The sequence below is a fragment of the Strix aluco genome, chromosome 20, assembly GCF_031877795.1.
Source record: "Strix aluco isolate bStrAlu1 chromosome 20, bStrAlu1.hap1, whole genome shotgun sequence".
NCBI lineage: Eukaryota > Metazoa > Chordata > Aves > Strigiformes > Strigidae > Strix > Strix aluco.
In genome coordinates, this window is record NC_133950.1 from 9,840,672 (window position 1) to 9,856,613 (window position 15,942).

Consider the following 15,942-nt stretch of genomic DNA (forward strand, 5'->3'; position numbering starts at 1 on the left):
CGCGGCCCCCGCTGGCTTCGCTCCCGGCGGCCGCTCCCACGGGCCGTAGGCCCCAGGCTTTGGGGGAGCGTGGCCGCCCGCGGGCTTCCCCCGGTGCTGGGAGCGCCTGCCCGCGCCAGGCGACCGGGGCAGCCCGTCGAGGGGGGGGGGGTGTCGGTTCCTGCCCGCGGGGTGTTTTCTGAGGCAGCCGTAAGCGCCGCCGGCGCTTGGTGCCTGGAGGGGGGGCCCCGGGGGGGAGCGCGGTGCCCGTGACTGGGCGCACCCGCAGCACGACCGCTGCCCGGCAGGGAGCCGGGCCCGAGCCCCGGGAGGGCGCCCCGAGGCCGGCCCGGGGTGGGGCGGGGTTACCAATGGTCCCCACCGGAGGGGCGGGGCAAATCCGCGGGCGGGCGGGGCCGGGGGCGCGGCTGGTCCCCCCCGCGGGCAGGGTTTCCAGCCGGAGCGTTTATGCGGCGCGCGGGGAAGGGTCGCGGGGGCCGCCATGTCGCGGTTGCACCAGAGCAGGTCGGTGTTGGGGCTCGTTCCTTGGCGGGGCTGTGGGGTGGAGGGTGCTGTGGGGCCGGGGGAGGCCGGTAACACGCGTTATAACGGCCGCGGCTGCGCTCCCCTTAGGATCGCGGATTTTCAGGAGGTGCTCGGCGAACCCACGGTGGCTCTGGGCAAGCTCCGCGATCTCTGCTTCAGCGGTGAGTGGCGCGGGGAGCTGTGGGCACCGGCACCGGCCCCGGCCGCGGCAGGAGGGTCTAGGCACAGCCCCGGCCCCCGGGGGAGCTCCCGCCGGCGGTGGCCCGGGGCTAGTGCTGGCCCCGCCGGAGCGCGGGACCCCCCGAAGGCGCAGGCTCGGGGTGTCAGGGCCCAGGGTGTCCGACAGCTTCGGGCCACCTCCGCTACCGCCGAGTAATCCCCTCCTAGAGCTGTTGTGAAGCGGCGGGTGTTGGAAACCCGAGGCTGCGGGTGTGTTTCCAAGCCCAAGCGCCATCAGGCCGCAGCGGTCCCCACCCGACCTTTGAGCACAGCCACAAACTTCCAGGCAAACCCTTCCACCCCCCTCTCCGGGATGCCTGTGGGTTTCGGTGCTTCTGCTGTGTCTGTCCCCTGCACGGTCCCCGGCTTTCTGCTTCCACCGCCAGCCGCGGGCACGTTCCCCCGTGGGAGGCAGCGGCTATAACCCCTATAACGCCCCTGTGAAAACTTCTTGCCCCCTGGGGAGGAAAAGCACTGCCTCGCCTGTTTGTGTGGTGCCGTTGGCAAACCGCGGTGAGGAGACTGGGGCTAACGGAGTTGTTTCTCTGCCCTGATGTTCCGCAGGAATTCCCTTTGATGGTGGGCTGCGCTGCCTGTGCTGGAAGGTGGGTTTTGCTTGGGGTGCTTTTGTTTCTTGCCAGTGATGCTTTGGGTTGCTTAAGTACATGCTATTTTGGGGCACTTAAAATTGTAAACAACAAAAATCCAGAGTTTAAAAGCCACTCCAAATCGACAGTAATTTGTGGGGATCAGCACTGGCACAATCACAATAGCATTTACTGACACAGGACAGCCATCGCTGAGGATGATAGAAAGTGGCAGTCTGCCCTTTGCATGAGAACAGCCCTCCCTATTAAGCTAGGAGTGCCTTTCCATCAGGTTAGCTATCGATCAGTCCTACAGATAGGTCTGTGTTGAAAACCAGTCCCCAAAGTACTCCTGACTGCCGCTTAGCAAAGCACTAGGCTTTCTGGAGAAAGCTCCCAGGATTTTCAAAGAGCGAGTTCTAGCCACTGTGTTTGGTTTCCTTATCTTACAGGTATAACAGCTCATTCTCCAGATACTAATTTGTGTGCATCTGTCTTCTGTACAGATACTCCTGAACTACCTCCCTTTAGAGAAAGCCTTATGGAGCTCTTTGCTGAAGAAACAGAGGTGAGGACATCAGTACTTGCTGCATTCTTTCTAATGATATCTGCAGAGAAGGAGAATAGTTCCTTAAATAATTAAGTATCATCATAAAATGAATTGTTCTTGTGTGGAATGTGCTGTTCTGTGCACTGTCTGGTGGATTGACCTTCAGCGAAACTCAACTGAAGAGAAAATCAAATGCCTTCTGGCTGAGCAGGGTGGTACAGAGAGATCTGTTTGAACTCAGCCTAGGTGCTTATCTTGATTTAATCTTCTGCTTCATTACAAATTCCCCTTTTCTTCCTTAAGGGATCTGTATTCCCAGTTCCTAAAGGAAATGATTATCCAGCCTGGGATCGCCAAAGCCAACCTGGGTGTTTCAAGGGAAGATGTGACCTTAGAAGATCACGTAAGTGTCGTTAAGCCTTTGTGTTGCAGAAAATTCCCCAGAGCTGCAAACTGTTGTTCTGGAGTCTCCCCCTGGGCAGCTCTTGGCTCTGTTCTCAACTGTTTTGCCCTGCTAGCAGGAGGGATGGTTCCTAGGTACCAGCCTGGCACTTGTGTCTTAGTAGCCTTCAGCGTGAATTATTGGCGAAGCACCAGCAGTTCTGAAGAGAGCTGTTTTCAGCTATGCATGTCCCTTCTCCCCTCCTCCGGGACCAGCTGCCCAGGCTGTGGGTTTCCTAGGGAAAGGGAGAGGCTCACGAGAGGTACCTCTAGCAAAGAGACACTGGGAAGTCGGGTCCACGGGTGAACTCAGAGCGGGCTGATTTGAACAGAGGATGTAGAAGAGGCAGGAGAGTCAGGTTGGACTATGGCATGGAAGGCAGGAGACTCATTTCTAGTTCTGCTGCTGGCTTTTTATTTCTTTTAATTGACTATTTCTTGCATCACTTGGCTTTTTCCTTCTCTGAAAGTACTGTTAAGAGTGTACATGTTGGGGGAGAGAGTGAAGTAACTGATCAGAAGAGACTGTAAAATGATACAACTGCTTCCATGACTGGTCTTGAACATTAACTTCTCTGCTAGCGTGCAGTCATCTGTGCTGCTGTGATCTCTGGAGCCCTTGGTGCTGTAATACTAGCATGTTTGTAAAACTCCACACGTTGGCAGGTTACAGTGATCTTTGAATCTCTTGGAATGTTGCTTTTTTTTTTTTTTTTCTTCTCCCAGTTAGTTGTTAACTTTGCAAGGATCTTGATGTGGAGAAAGTGTGTGTGTGTGGAGGAGGAGTTAAGTTTGCCATATTGGAAAACTTGTCAGATGCGGGATGAATTGTTCAGAATAATACATTTTAACTCTTTCCTGTGCACAATGGTGGTGCTTAATCAGCCTTCTCAGAGCTGAGATAGAGGGGGATACTTGTAACTAAGAACCACAACTCTTAAGTGCTGAGCAGGTGGGTAACTCTTACCCTAAGTACAAAGACCATCTCCATTGTGCAGGTTGGAGCTGCAGTCAGGAATCTTGTTGACACAGGACAGGATACCTGATCTGGGAACAATGTCATTAAGAGGCAGGTGAAAAGGGATTGGAAATGTTGGCTTCTGTCTCTCGAAGTGAACCTGCATGCTCACTTGCTTCACAAGCTCTGATCCACTTCCTGCACGCTGTGTGAAGAAACAACACTAACCGTAGCTAGAGAGAGAAAAAAACCAAACCTGATGAGCTCGGGGCGTGCTGGTACTAGATGATAGAGGGACGGCAGAAGTGTTTAAATCACTATTTACTGAGGATTTTGATGCATGTGAAACATGCTTGTTCTGTTTCTGTTGTTTATTTCTTTAGCCCCTCAATCCAAATCCAGACAGTCGATGGAATACTTACTTCAAGGATAACGAAGTGCTTCTCCAGATAGACAAAGATGTCAGGTGTGTGAGGCATAATGACTCAGGTTTCTGAACCTGAGTGGTTTGGTTAACACATTGTACTTTGAAAACAAAGTTTAATATTAAACCAAGCCTCCCATTTAACATGGGGCATGTACTTCCTTCTTCTTCTGCCTGATTTCCTCCTGTATTTATCCTAGGAGGCTGTACCCTGACATGGCATTCTTCCAGCGCCCAACGGACTATCCCTGCCTTTTAATCCTGGACCCTCAAAATGAGTTTGAGACGCTACGTAAGCGGGTGGAGCAGACCACGCTGAAGTCACAGACGGTGGCACGAAACCGCAGCGGGGTCACAAATGTGAGATCTAGGTGGGGGCTGCCCATGGGGCACGGCGACTTAGCTGATAAGGGGAAGGGTGTTTCTCAGGCTTTTTTCTGTTTCTCTCTCTGCTTGTGCAGTGGAATTAAGCAAATACCCCAGCAGGTACTGTGTATTCTGGTGGCTAGACAGCTTTGTAGAACCAGCTGGTATGCCTGACAGTTAGTAGGGACTTATAGCTGTATTTAAAGATTATTTTTTTCCTGACTTCTGGTGAAAGTTGGAGTCGCAGGAAGATGCGAGTATTTTATGCTTGACATCTGTCTTTTTGATGGGAGCAAAACACTGAAGGGATAATTTATTGAAGCTGAATTTACAGAGTCTTCCAGAACTGGATCTCGTAAACCTGCAAGTGGGAAAAGGGCTGGGTATCTGCTGAAATATGTGTTGTCTCTTTCCTCTTTCATGAGCTTTACTGTACAAGTGCCACACGCTGTTGGGGAAGGTGGTTTGCTACCACAGCAGATCTATACTCTTCCTCATAGTACTAACAAAGAAGTGGAACTGCTGTGGTTTCTTCCTGCACGGGATCAGGTGGTGCAGTGATTCAGGGGAAGTGTCTGTTGCTGCACAGACTGCTTTGTTCTTCAGGGACAGCCAGAGCTAGGACTTCACTGCCTTTGTGCTTCCTGAGTTACTTGTCTTGGTTTATATGAGCACCTGCCTGCTTGGTATAAGCTGCCCAAATCTTTTGGGGGCCTATGTGTATTAAAAGCCAAGCTTGCCACGTGTACAAAACTATCCATGCCAGCTGGTTATCTTGAATCAGCCCTAGTCTTGTCTTGCTTTTCAGGTGAGCTCCCCTCTTAAAACAACGCCTAATTCTCTGAGTGAGTACGAAGTTCTGCCCAATGGCTGTGAAGCTCACTGGGAAGTGGTGGAGCGAATCCTGTTCATCTATGCCAAGCTGAACCCCGGGATAGCGTATGTTCAGGGGATGAATGAAATCGTGGGGCCTCTTTACTACACCTTTGCTACAGATCCTAACAGCGAATGGAAAGGTGAGAGACTCTTTTGGCCGCTCAGTAACAGCTGTCGTACTCTCTGTGTTAACAAGTGTCTCATTCCCAAACCAGTTATTATTTTGACTGATTGGGGCCAAAAAGCAATTACAAGAGATGAGGTGTTTTGGGGTCCATAGCAAATTGATAGAAACTGAATGAGCTGTGAGTGGTGAGGACATGGGAAGTGAGGATTTTTGAGGGGGTTTTGTTTGTTTTGCATGGATCTAAGTTGGACTTTGTGAAACTGAAAATCCCCTTAGAAGCTCTTGTTTGCTCGTACTGTATATACCTGGTAAGAAAAGAATAGAATGGGAGTGCTTTGTTGCTTCTACTTCACGGGAGCTCCAAGGGTGTGTGCTGATGGTGGGGAGAGCAGATGATGTTCTTGGGCATAGATAACTCGTTTGTGACCCAATGTCATGAAGACCTTGTGTCGCACACAGGGTCTGTATCTGCAGTGGCTCTGTAGATATTTCTAGCTTAAAAAAAAGTGTCTAGCCTTGTCCCAGACCAAGCAAGCCAAGATCTTATGGGATCTGCTGTTTGAATCCAGTACAGCAACCCAGTTATGGAGCCAGAACGCTTCTAAGTCTGTGTGCCTCTGCCAGTGATGCTTCCTCTATTCCCCCATCATTTTTAAATTTTATTTTTTCTCCCCCCCCAGAACATGCTGAAGCAGACACATTTTTCTGCTTTACCAATCTAATGGCTGAAATTCGGGACAACTTCATTAAGAGCCTGGATGATTCGCAGTGTGGTATTACCTACAAAATGGAGAAGGTCTACTCTACCCTGAAGGAAAAAGATGTGGAGCTGTATTTGAAACTGGTGAGGAGCTAGGTGTTTCTCTGAGTCTCAGTTGGAATGGCAGGAGAGGAGCTTAACAGTGCATTTAAATGTCAAACAATTTTGTTAAACTGTTACGGTGTTTGAATAGAAAGAGTGTATGAAGGGCCTACAGGGCATAGAGGCTCTCTTATCTGTGAGCTGAAACAGCCTCTCCTTGGAGTAAGCCTAGAGCGAGCTGACACAGCAAGGCTTTCCTCCCCTGCCTGCCTGTGAAAGCAAACAATAGTTGTTGCAAAGCTGCCAGCTGTGAGGCTAGAGTGACTTGGCCACGATCCCTGGTCACCTGGGTTGAGACCTAGTTGGAGCTGGAGTCTTTCTTCTAGTCATCAGGCAAAATGTGAGTTTTGCTGTAGAGTTCCTTGTAATCTGAGCTCACAGGAATTGTGTCTCTGTCTTTAAAAACAAAACAACCACCCACCCTCCAACATTTTTGCCACTGGATGCCCTGACAGCACTAATTTAAACTGCATGGAGATCACTCCAGAAGTAAATTTAAATCAAGCAAACTGGTCCATCCCACTCACCTAAGTCTCTCCTTCCCCTTCATGCAAGGGTCTCAGAGTGCCTTGGGTTGCTGCGGGTTTTGTAGAACATCTAGAAGGCAGCTTTTGTTGGAAACATCTTCAGGTCCTATAAGCCATTTGGTGTGAAAGTCCAAGGAGAATTTGGAAGGGAAAACTGTTCTTGTTACTCCAACCTTCACCAAATCACGCAGACTTTTTTTGTGTTTAGAGAAATCAGGATATATTTCTTTTATAATCCAAAAGATGGTTTGTCAGCACAGTGACATGACCCGCGGTGTTGGCTGGTGGCTGATTCAGTGGGGAGAAAATAAATTGCTTACAGTTTGGCTGGCAGGAAATGATCTTGGCCGTGCAGCAGCTGGTCCTTAAGAATATCAGCAGGATCCTGAACTTGTTTGACCTTGATTAAACTTACAGTCCCTTGGATTTAACAGCAGAAAACAAGAAAGCTTCAGGCTAAAAGCGCTTACAGTATGTTTTACTGACCATCAGTGTGAATTCTGTTTCTTTTTTGTGAATAGTAAACCTTTTGATAAACACAGGGCTCTGGAAAGGAGAGGAAATCCTGACAAAACAGTTCCTCTGCTAGAGGGGGAGGACTGTGGGTTTGCAGATAAAATGCTGTTCGAATGAGAACATTGAAATTACTTGGCAAGTTTAACGAAACTAACACAAATAGTGCCTTTAGGAATAAAAGCTTCCTTTAGTCCATGCTGTGGACAGAGGAGCATTTTCTGGCTTGCCCGTAGATGTGGAGCGTGGCTGCATTTAAAATCTATGTCTAGCTTGAATGTGAGAGCCTCCAAAGGAGGCAGTGGGTTGGCTGATGTTGCAGTGTGAGTTGGCAGCTTTGAGCAGTATCAGGGTGGAGATGGGGATGGAAACATGGGGTGCATTTCTTACTTGTAGGGAACTGGCCGAGAGCACGTATTCATTCTTTGCCTGGTGCATGTCTGACAGCAAGAACAGAACATCAAACCCCAGTTCTTTGCCTTCCGCTGGCTGACGCTGCTCTTGTCCCAAGAGTTCCTGCTGCCAGATGTCATCCGTATCTGGGACTCCCTCTTCGCTGATGATAAGCGCTTTGATTTTCTCCTGCTCGTCTGTTGTGCCATGTTGACGTAAGTACAGAGGTAGCCTTCCTGTTCTTTTCTTTCCCTCCTTTACCTAAATCCATGGATCCATGAGTCTTCTGTAGGCATGTGTTAAGGCATCTGGTGAATAGGTTATAGTCACTTGTTACAGTGGTTGCAAAAGTGTTTTCAAAAGCCTCTATAAGGGCACAGTGTAGTCTGTTTTTAAACTTCCTCTGTAAAGAGTCAAAAGTAGCTGGAATAATTTCCATTTTTCAGACTAATCCGGGATCAGTTGCTGGAAGGAGACTTCACTCTCAACATGAGGCTGCTGCAGGTAAGGATTAAATATAGTTGGCACAGGGAGTAATTTGTAGAGTCTTGAAATTGTACTGTGAGAGGACGATAGCAGGGATATACCTGGCTGAAGAGAAGTACTAGATTTGTGATGGTTGCATGCAGAAAAATCTTCAGGTGGATCTTACAGTGTGCTCGTTACTGGGAGTATGAATCCACCGCCCACTGGGAAACTGAGCTCATGACAAATGACTGCTTTAACTTCCTTGCTGGTGGCATCTCTGCTCCCTGTGCTGCTAAATGGGTTTTCACTTCCACATGCAGAAAGTGGCTGTACAATCTGTTTTGTCATTCTAGCTCTGTATGTTTCTCTTCTCCTTCCTCCCCGTTTTTAGTGCTACAATAGCAACAGGCCCTGTTTCAGAGAGTAGTATTCCTTCTCTGATCTTCTGTTGGTGGGGCACAGTGATGCTGTCTGGAGCCCAGCTTTGCCATTAAAATAAAGCCTTCTTTTGCTTGTGCACCCATTCCAGCCTACAGAGAAATTGTCACAGACTAGAGGTTTTTAACATCTTTCGGTTTGCAAAAAAAATAATTTCCAGCAAAGATGTGAAACCCTGTGTAACAGTGTTAAGTTTATTGGCCGGAGGCTTTTGTTTAGTTTTGAGATCTGTGAGAGCCCAAGGTTCAGAACACATGTACTGCATAGTAGGATATCTCTGATTCTGCCAGTTCCTGCTTTGGACTGTGCAAGATACTGGCTTTGATAAGGCTTTCTGGCACAAAGATAACCCTTGTAGCAGGCCAGCTTACTGTACCCTTGGAGGACAAATTAAAAAAACAAACAAAAGCCTTCTTGAAGGGTATTGAGGCTTGATCAGTTACAAAACAGGAAACTGTTAGCTGTTAAGGGAGTAACTGTACATGGCAGAACATTATAATAGGCCAAGATTGCTGTTGTCACAGTTTACCCTGCTCAAGTGGAACAATGTGTACAAGAAATGCTAGGTAGTCATGTATATCGCTTTGTTTCTTCGACATAGGATTATCCTATCTCTGATGTTCACCTGATTTTGAAGAAGGCAAAGGAACTTCAAGATTCCAAATAGTCCATGTGTCTAACAAAAGGTGTCAGAGAAACTGTGTGGCAATGGGTCCCAGGAGACACCCCCATGCAGTGTGGTGCTTTAAAGCTCCTAGTGGTCTCTGCAGGACTTCAGGTTTCATGTGTGGGCTACTGGCCACCTTGAAGACTTCCTTCTACTCTATTTATTAGGTCAAGGACTGATTACTTCCCCATCTACTTGGGTCCTGCACTCCAGATTTTTTCAAATCTCAAATGCCTCTGTGCTGCCAAAAGCAGTTCTTTGTATCTTTTTTTAATTACTTTAAGTTCGGGCAGAAAGAAACCATCTGTCTGCATATCCCTGAAGGGATGGACTCCTGTATCGTGGAAGTAACACGTGGCGTAACTTCTGATGGGGAAGGGACAAGCTGAGTCCAGCGGAGTTTGGTGGGTGAGCGTAGAAGGATCTTCCTCCTGTGAATAGAATGTATTCCAGTGAAGTCACACATCCTACCGTTCAAGTAGCTTCTGGATTCCTCTTCCTCGTGTCTGCACTTGGCCATCCCTGGGGTGTGCAAAGAAGATTGCATCAGTTTCTGGTGACTGTCATCTGACATCTGGTAGTTTGGACCCCTTTGCCTGGGAAAGCGATCTGGAGAAGCTGAGATGGGAGGAGATGATTACAGCTGGTGGCTTTGTGCATTGAAACTGCCTGAATCCAGAATCGCCTTATCAACAAGGTCTCCTTGAAAGCAAGACTGTGGTGGTTTGAATCAGTGTAGTTTGCAGTCAAGCCTTATTACACACAGCCTTAGAGCGGGAGCTTGTTGCTGCAGGGAGGCCTCACGCTGCTTTCCTGGCTCTGAACTGGAACATATCCAGCTACAGTTGGGATTCTGAAATACAAGAAATGGGCATCTAGTCACGTGCAATGAAGACAGCCGTGTTGAGGGGCTTATACAGGCACGGCACTGGGGTTTTTCTGCCTCAGTGGCTTGTGTAATACTACCCTGCGTAAGCTCTGGTCACAGTAACCTTGATATTGTCTCAGTACTTCTTGCCAGGAAGAGACATGGTACAGGTCTGACCTACAAGTGAGAGTCCTTTTCGTGTGTGATGCAGAGGGCATACAAGCGTTTGTCATGAGCTGACTGCTGGGCTGATCCACTGTCTGTGTACTGGTCCTGTTGGAGTCACAGTCCTGAGTGGGACACTTGTCCTTCCTGAGAGGGAAACTGCTGCATTTCAAATACAGTGGAGCTGGCTCAGCTGAACATCGACTAAGACAAACTACAGAGAGAACTGCTAACCTGTCAGCAGTGTCAAGCTGATCAGAAACAGTAATCCTCAGAGGGAGAAACTGCCAGCACCCAGGTGCTTGGGTGATGCAGAAGCTTTTGAGTGAACACTAATCCAGTGTGCTTTTCCCTTTCTTTCTGTGCTGTGCTGGCTCACCTCTGCGTAGCTGTTTGCAGTTTTCAGTATTTATGGGTATTGATTTGTTAAAGGTCAGTCTTTGTAAGATCTGCTTAAGCTGCTGATGGCCTAGAATGGCCCTAGCAGGAGGGATGTTGTCAGCCTTCAGCTTTTTCACTAGTGTTATTTCCTTCACTGAAGGCCAGTTCTCTACAGGCTACTGTAATTCTCACAAAGGTGGGTGGGGAGAAGACCGGAGGACAGGTTGATGCACGTACCTGTGTTCTCGTTGGCAATCCCAAGCAATCTCTGCCCCTTCAGAAGATGCTTGAGTAACACTGGTGCAGCCAGGTGTTGCTGCTATGGTGAAGCAAAAGCAACTGAAGACTTAAACCAATCTGTAATTAATACCTGTGGCTAACAGTATCCCTCTCTGCTGCAATCCTTTCTAGAGGGTAGAGTTTTCTTCCAAGAAATACAGAACCAGTAGACCGGGACAGCTGCTCTAACCCCTGGATGGATGTTCTTCCTGCCTTGTATCGCTGAGCTGTTCCAGGTGGTCTCATGGTCTCAGCTCTTGGGTACCCTGCACTGGAGAGGCCAGTAGTCAGACCTCTCCTGGCCAAATGGCTAGCTGGTAGGCACAGATGTAGAACCAGAGGGTCAAACTCTTAGGTGGAATTGGACCTCCTCTAAACACTTCTGCTTCAGAACTGCTCTAAATACAGCTGTAGCTCTCTCACATTCCATGTGCAAGCTCTGCGTTCACCTCCCTGAATACCTGGGCTGTCCATTTTGGGTCCCCCTGGCAAATGTAGGGTTGCCTTACACTCTTTTTTCACTGCTGACAGGAGCAGCCATGAGGGTTCCTGCTCTGAACAGCTAGAAGTCTCCTTAAAATAACCTGAGAAGGCAGCAGGCAAATCAGGATTAAAGCATTACTTGGGAGACGAACTTCTGCTTGTTTTCAGAGTAGCCTTTGGCCCAGAGGTTGGCCTCCTGCAGGGGAGTTGCCCAGCTCTGAGCCAGGTGCTGGTCTGTAGTGCACAGACACTCGAGGCAGACACCAGGGAGGTGGCTGGGTACGGGTGTCACGCTGTCTTCTCCCTTCCTAGGTGCTGGAGGGGCTTATGTTATGCCATCTTGCTTCTCTTTAGGGGGTGACAGTAAATGCTTTTAAAGGGAGTCTGCAGTGATTTAAGGGGATGCAATGAGAGCTTTGGCTGCTGGAAAGGTTCTCTGGGATAAATTCTCCAGCCTTATCCAGACTATGGCTGCTAAACCGATTGAGTTCTTTGGGGAGAACTTATAACAACTTTGATAACCCCAGACAGTCTAGTTCCTACATGAAAAGCTGTTTTATATTCCTCCTTATCCTCTCCTGTGCAGTTGGACTTCTGTCCTGTGATGAAAGGAATAGTTGTGCTCTTCACAATGGCTTGGAACATTCATTTCTTTATTCCAAGACTTTCTCCTTTCTTTAAGAGTAAAACCAGATTTTCTGAGGGGAGAAAAAGTCTCGTTACCAGCTTTTGAATCTCCTCATGGCTTTGCTTGGCTTCGTTCCTCAAAGGCTTTTGGTGATTTTTTTCATTGTTGTCGAGGTCAGACAGTATTTTACTAGTGGTTCCTTGCTTGTGTGACCAAGTAACAACTGCTCCACCCTGGAGATGTTTTCACCTCTGATTTTTTTTCAGTCCTAATCTGCTGCAGGAGCAGCGAGGTTGGCTGAAGAGGCAGTTCTTCGGGTTGAGAGGTGTTATTCTGGGGTGCCTAGGGGACCCCTTGTTTCATAGAGGCCTAAGCAGAGGACGTTTAAATAGCTCTTACAATGCGTTCCTCACCGGCAGGATTACTGCCAGGCTGGGGAAGGGGGACCCATCTTCAACTGGGAGGAAAAACAGGATGCTATGCTGGATGCGGGGAAAGATGGGCCTTCCCTGGGAGGAAGAGGTCTGCTCTACTTGCACCCCACTGTCATTCAGACTTTGAGAAACTTTGTGGCTTTGCCAGTGAGGTAGAAGCAACAGGATACTAGAGATCAAGTCAGTGGTGGTGGTCACTCAGAACACTGATTTTGAGTTTGAATTTTGTGACCTAACCTAGAATTATTCACGCTTTGACAGTGAGTGTAATGAAGGCCAGAAGTTGCTGGAGTCTGGGGTGTTTGGGAAAGATGAGGCTGTTTTCCCTTAAGGGTGTCAGTGACTTTGTTTTAGCTGTTTGGAGTGCTCTTCTAAAATGCCCTATCCCTGAAAGAGGAACAAATAACACTTCTTTTTTTTTTTTTTTTTACCTTGTCTGGAAAGAATTGCCGGAACAGGGTGTAGAGAACACTTCCATCACTCTAAAACTCCTTTTATGCTTCTTTTTAAACACTATTTTTATAACGCTTCCTTTAACTAAACGGGTGGCTTTGTGCAAACATCTGTTGATGTGACTCACCGTGTTGAGCTTGGAGTTAATGCTGCTACAGGTGCTGACTACAGTATTTCGAGATGCCCTCGGTGATGGGGGGAACCGGCGGCGGCGGGGGGGAGCCGGAGCCGCGGCGGGCGGAGCCCTGGGTCGCGCCGGGGTGGGGTCTGTGTGTACCAGCCGTCTCCATCGCCGTCTCCTCGGGGCAGGACGGTTTTGCTTTGCCTTCACCCAGCCCGCCGGGGGGTTTTTTTGAGGAAAAGGCAGCAACCGCGGCCGCTCTCGGGGTGGGCTGGGGGGGGGAGCACAGGCCCGGGGCGGGGGAAGCGTGGGTGCCGCCTCGCTGACCGCTCCGCTCTTTATTTTTGTACTTTCTCCCGTGGCCCCTGGGACTCTCCTTTGATGCTGTTCTCCCGTTTGTCCCAATAAAGTGGTTTCTTTGCACACCGCAGCCGCCTCAGCCGCCGCCGGGGGGGGGCCGGGTTGAGGGGGTGGGGGTATCGTCCCCTCAGCCTGCGCGGGAGCGCGGCGCCCTCTCGCCCTTAAAGCGGCGATGCTTCCGTCTGCAGAGAGGCACCGTCTCTGGGGAAGCCGCGGCCCTTTTAAGCGGCGGCCGCCCTCGCGGCGCAGCGCGCGGCCATGCTGAGGGGCCGGTGGCTGCTGCCCGGCGCCTCGCTCGCCCTGGGCGCGGGGCTGGGGGCGGCCCTCACCGCCCGCCGCCGGGCCCAGGGCGATGCAGCCGGGGGGCTGCTGGCCCGCCTGCCCGTGGTGCCCGCCGTGGCGGCGGCCGGTCCGCCGGCGGTGCCGGGATCGGGGAGGGCCGAGCTGACCAAGTACGGGCTGCCCGGGCTGGCGCAGCTGCGGAGCCGCGAGTCCTACGTGCTGTGCTACGACCCGCGGAGCCGCAGCGCGCTGTGGGTCATCGAGCAGCTCAACCGGGAGACCCTCGGCGGCACCTCCGAGCGCGCCGCCTGCGAGTTCCAGGAGGACGACTCGGTACACGAGTACCACCGAGCCACCAACGCCGACTACCGCGGCAGCGGCTTCGACCGCGGGCACCTGGCAGCCGCCGCCAACCACAAATGGAGCCAGAAAGCCATGCGGGACACCTTCTACCTCAGCAACATCGCCCCGCAGGTAGGACCCGCCGCGGGCACCGGCTCCCCGCAGGGAGACTCGGGTGGAGGGGGGGGAGCGGAGCTGCCCGTGCTCAAGGGCAAACGCTGCTCCCTGCTGGAAACCGCCTCGGAGCGTCTTCGGCTCTTCCGGGGGTTTGTTCCGAGAGTGGTTCGGGCAGAGAGGGGTCAAAGTCACTCGGGGGGGGGGCTGTAATTCCTGCTAAACTTAACAGTGGCGATCCTGCTTGCCTCTGCACTCCTCTCAAGCCGTGAGAGACGCTGTTCAGTGCAGCTCGTTGCAGGAGCAGAGTTAAAACAGGCGGGCAGGTGCTTGCAAAAATCATGGTCTGAGGCGAGCGGGTTCTGTTCCTGGCTGTGCAAACCAGGACCTTGCCGTGCACGGTGCCCAGAGCAGAGATCTCTTCTGGAAAGTGCCCGGGACACTGTGAGACACGTCACCAAAAAGGTGTTATTACTCTGAACAGTAAAGAAATTCCCCACTGACTGACTTTGCTGTCCTTGCCGCCCTGGTTGTTTCTAGAATCCTCATTTAAACCAGAATGCCTGGAATAACCTTGAGAAGTACAGCAGAAGCTTGGCGAGGAACAACAAGAACGTCTATGTCTGCACAGGACCCCTTTACCTGCCCAGGTAAACACGAGGGCCAAGCTGGGACCGTGAGTGAGCTGCTAAGGCCTCACTCAGTAGGTGAGACCAGCTGTGTGCAGAGGTTCTGTGGAAAGCTACTTCTGTAGGATTGTGTATTTCCCATTCAGTTAATTATTTCATGAGTAAAGGTGGATTTCTTGAGCTACAACATAACCAAGTCGCTTTTGTTTGCAGTCCTTAACAATCTAGTAGCAGTAGGTTACTAGATTATTAGATTTACAATTAGACTGCAGACCCCTTCCCTGCAGAATAAAGCTTCTAGGTTTTATTTCATGGACCGTTTCTCCATTTAAGAGCATGACTTTATTTGCAAAGATCTTCACATAGCACTAAAGAGCAGCTGTCTCACGTTGAGATCTCTTCAATAGAAGAGAGACAGCAGGGAAGGGATCTAGGGGAGCAGACCCAATACACAGCTCGGCCTCACCGTGGCACGTTGCCTCTGTTTCAGCAATGTTTCTACATCCCTACCACAAAAGTAGGGCTGCTCCCTGCCACGCTGTGGGGTGGGGGATCACTTCGGGGGGGTGGGGGAGGGCTGAGGGGGCGGATGTGGCACCAGACTGGGAGGTAACATGGGATGTTGGTGTTGGTGCAGAATGGAGGCCGATGGGAAGATGTACGTCAAGTACCAGGTGATTGGGAAGAACAACGTGGCTGTTCCCACCCACTTCTTCAAGGTGCTCATCCTGGAAAAGGAGAGCGGGGAGATTGAGTTGCGCTCGTATGTGATGCCCAACAGCCCTGTGGATGAGAAAATCCCCCTGGAACGGTTCCTGGTTCCCATCGAGAGCATTGAGCGAGCTTCAGGGCTCCTCTTTGTCCCAAATATCTTGAAGAGAACAGGTAACCTGAAAGCCATCACAGCTGGAAACAAGCTCTGAACCCTGACTAAACAAATCAAGGTATCTCCTGGGAAGGGACTGACAGCAGTTACATGCAGAATAATAGTTCCTTGTGCAATTTTAAATGTGGGAAATAAGAATCAAACCAATGCTTCTCCTTACCCTTCCCTTTGTTTTGTGTAACTGTAACACACACATGCATGAGGCTCAAGGGCAGGTCCTGCAGAAGGCTCCTGGGCACTTGCCACCGTATCAGGTCTGTAGAATTTGCCCCTAATAGGCAGCACAGAGAGTACTCCTGTAACTGCTCCCTTTGAGTTACGTGCAGCTCATTAAGACACAAAGGGAATTTACTTAATTTCTGCCATTTATCAGGGAAGGACAGGAGCAAGATGGGTGCAGGGGGAGAGGTTCCTGCCTTCCTGTGGCCAAAGAATTGTCTGATTGTTTTCTTTCAGGAGATGGTTTTAGCAGTAAAGCTTTGAACACCCACAGTATTGGTTGTTTCTTATCTGCTCGTACCAAAGCTCTGAATGTCTCAGCAGGAATGGGGAGGACAGTACCAACTTTTCCAGCTG

General features: G+C 50.3%; 2 protein-coding genes across 3 annotated transcripts; both read left to right on the plus strand.

Annotated features, from left to right (window-relative positions):
- The first annotated feature begins 407 nt into the window (after positions 1 to 407).
- On the plus strand, positions 408 to 13,176 carry TBC1D13 (TBC1 domain family member 13). 2 transcript variants are annotated; one of them, XM_074846789.1, is made up of 12 exons: positions 408 to 504; positions 613 to 686; positions 1,309 to 1,349; positions 1,838 to 1,899; positions 2,185 to 2,284; positions 3,664 to 3,746; positions 3,905 to 4,064; positions 4,879 to 5,086; positions 5,754 to 5,917; positions 7,423 to 7,583; positions 7,815 to 7,872; positions 8,876 to 13,176. In XM_074846789.1, exons 1-12 carry the CDS (start codon positions 482 to 484, stop codon positions 8,939 to 8,941), a joined length of 1,200 nt encoding a protein of 399 aa, XP_074702890.1. In that variant the 5' UTR covers positions 408 to 481; the 3' UTR covers positions 8,942 to 13,176. The 2 variants fall into 2 exon arrangements, 1 of the variants encoding a protein (XP_074702890.1); XR_012625900.1 differs by lacking the exon at positions 8,876 to 13,176 and having other exon boundaries at positions 7,372 to 7,583; positions 7,815 to 7,825.
- A 175-nt stretch (positions 13,177 to 13,351) lies between these two features.
- ENDOG (endonuclease G) lies at positions 13,352 to 15,858 on the plus strand. The gene is made up of 3 exons (XM_074846790.1): positions 13,352 to 13,869; positions 14,392 to 14,501; positions 15,118 to 15,858. Exons 1-3 carry the CDS (start codon positions 13,372 to 13,374, stop codon positions 15,401 to 15,403), a joined length of 894 nt encoding a protein of 297 aa, XP_074702891.1. The 5' UTR covers positions 13,352 to 13,371; the 3' UTR covers positions 15,404 to 15,858.
- The last annotated feature ends 84 nt before the right edge of the window (positions 15,859 to 15,942 follow it).

Bases quoted from the DNA above. Each gene is read 5' to 3' on its own strand.
- ENDOG (XM_074846790.1), top strand. From the start codon at position 13,372: ATGCTGAGGGGCCGGTGGCTGCTGCCCGGCGCCTCGCTCGCCCTGGGC. The intron at 13,870-14,391 runs GTAGGACCCGCC...GGTTGTTTCTAG, and splicing joins TCAGCAACATCGCCCCGCAG to AATCCTCATTTAAACCAGAA. The intron at 14,502-15,117 runs GTAAACACGAGG...GTGTTGGTGCAG, and splicing joins GGACCCCTTTACCTGCCCAG to AATGGAGGCCGATGGGAAGA.
- TBC1D13 (XM_074846789.1), top strand. From the start codon at position 482: ATGTCGCGGTTGCACCAGAGCAG. The intron at 687-1,308 runs GTGAGTGGCGCG...GATGTTCCGCAG, and splicing joins CCGCGATCTCTGCTTCAGCG to GAATTCCCTTTGATGGTGGG. The intron at 2,285-3,663 runs GTAAGTGTCGTT...TTATTTCTTTAG, and splicing joins ATGTGACCTTAGAAGATCAC to CCCCTCAATCCAAATCCAGA.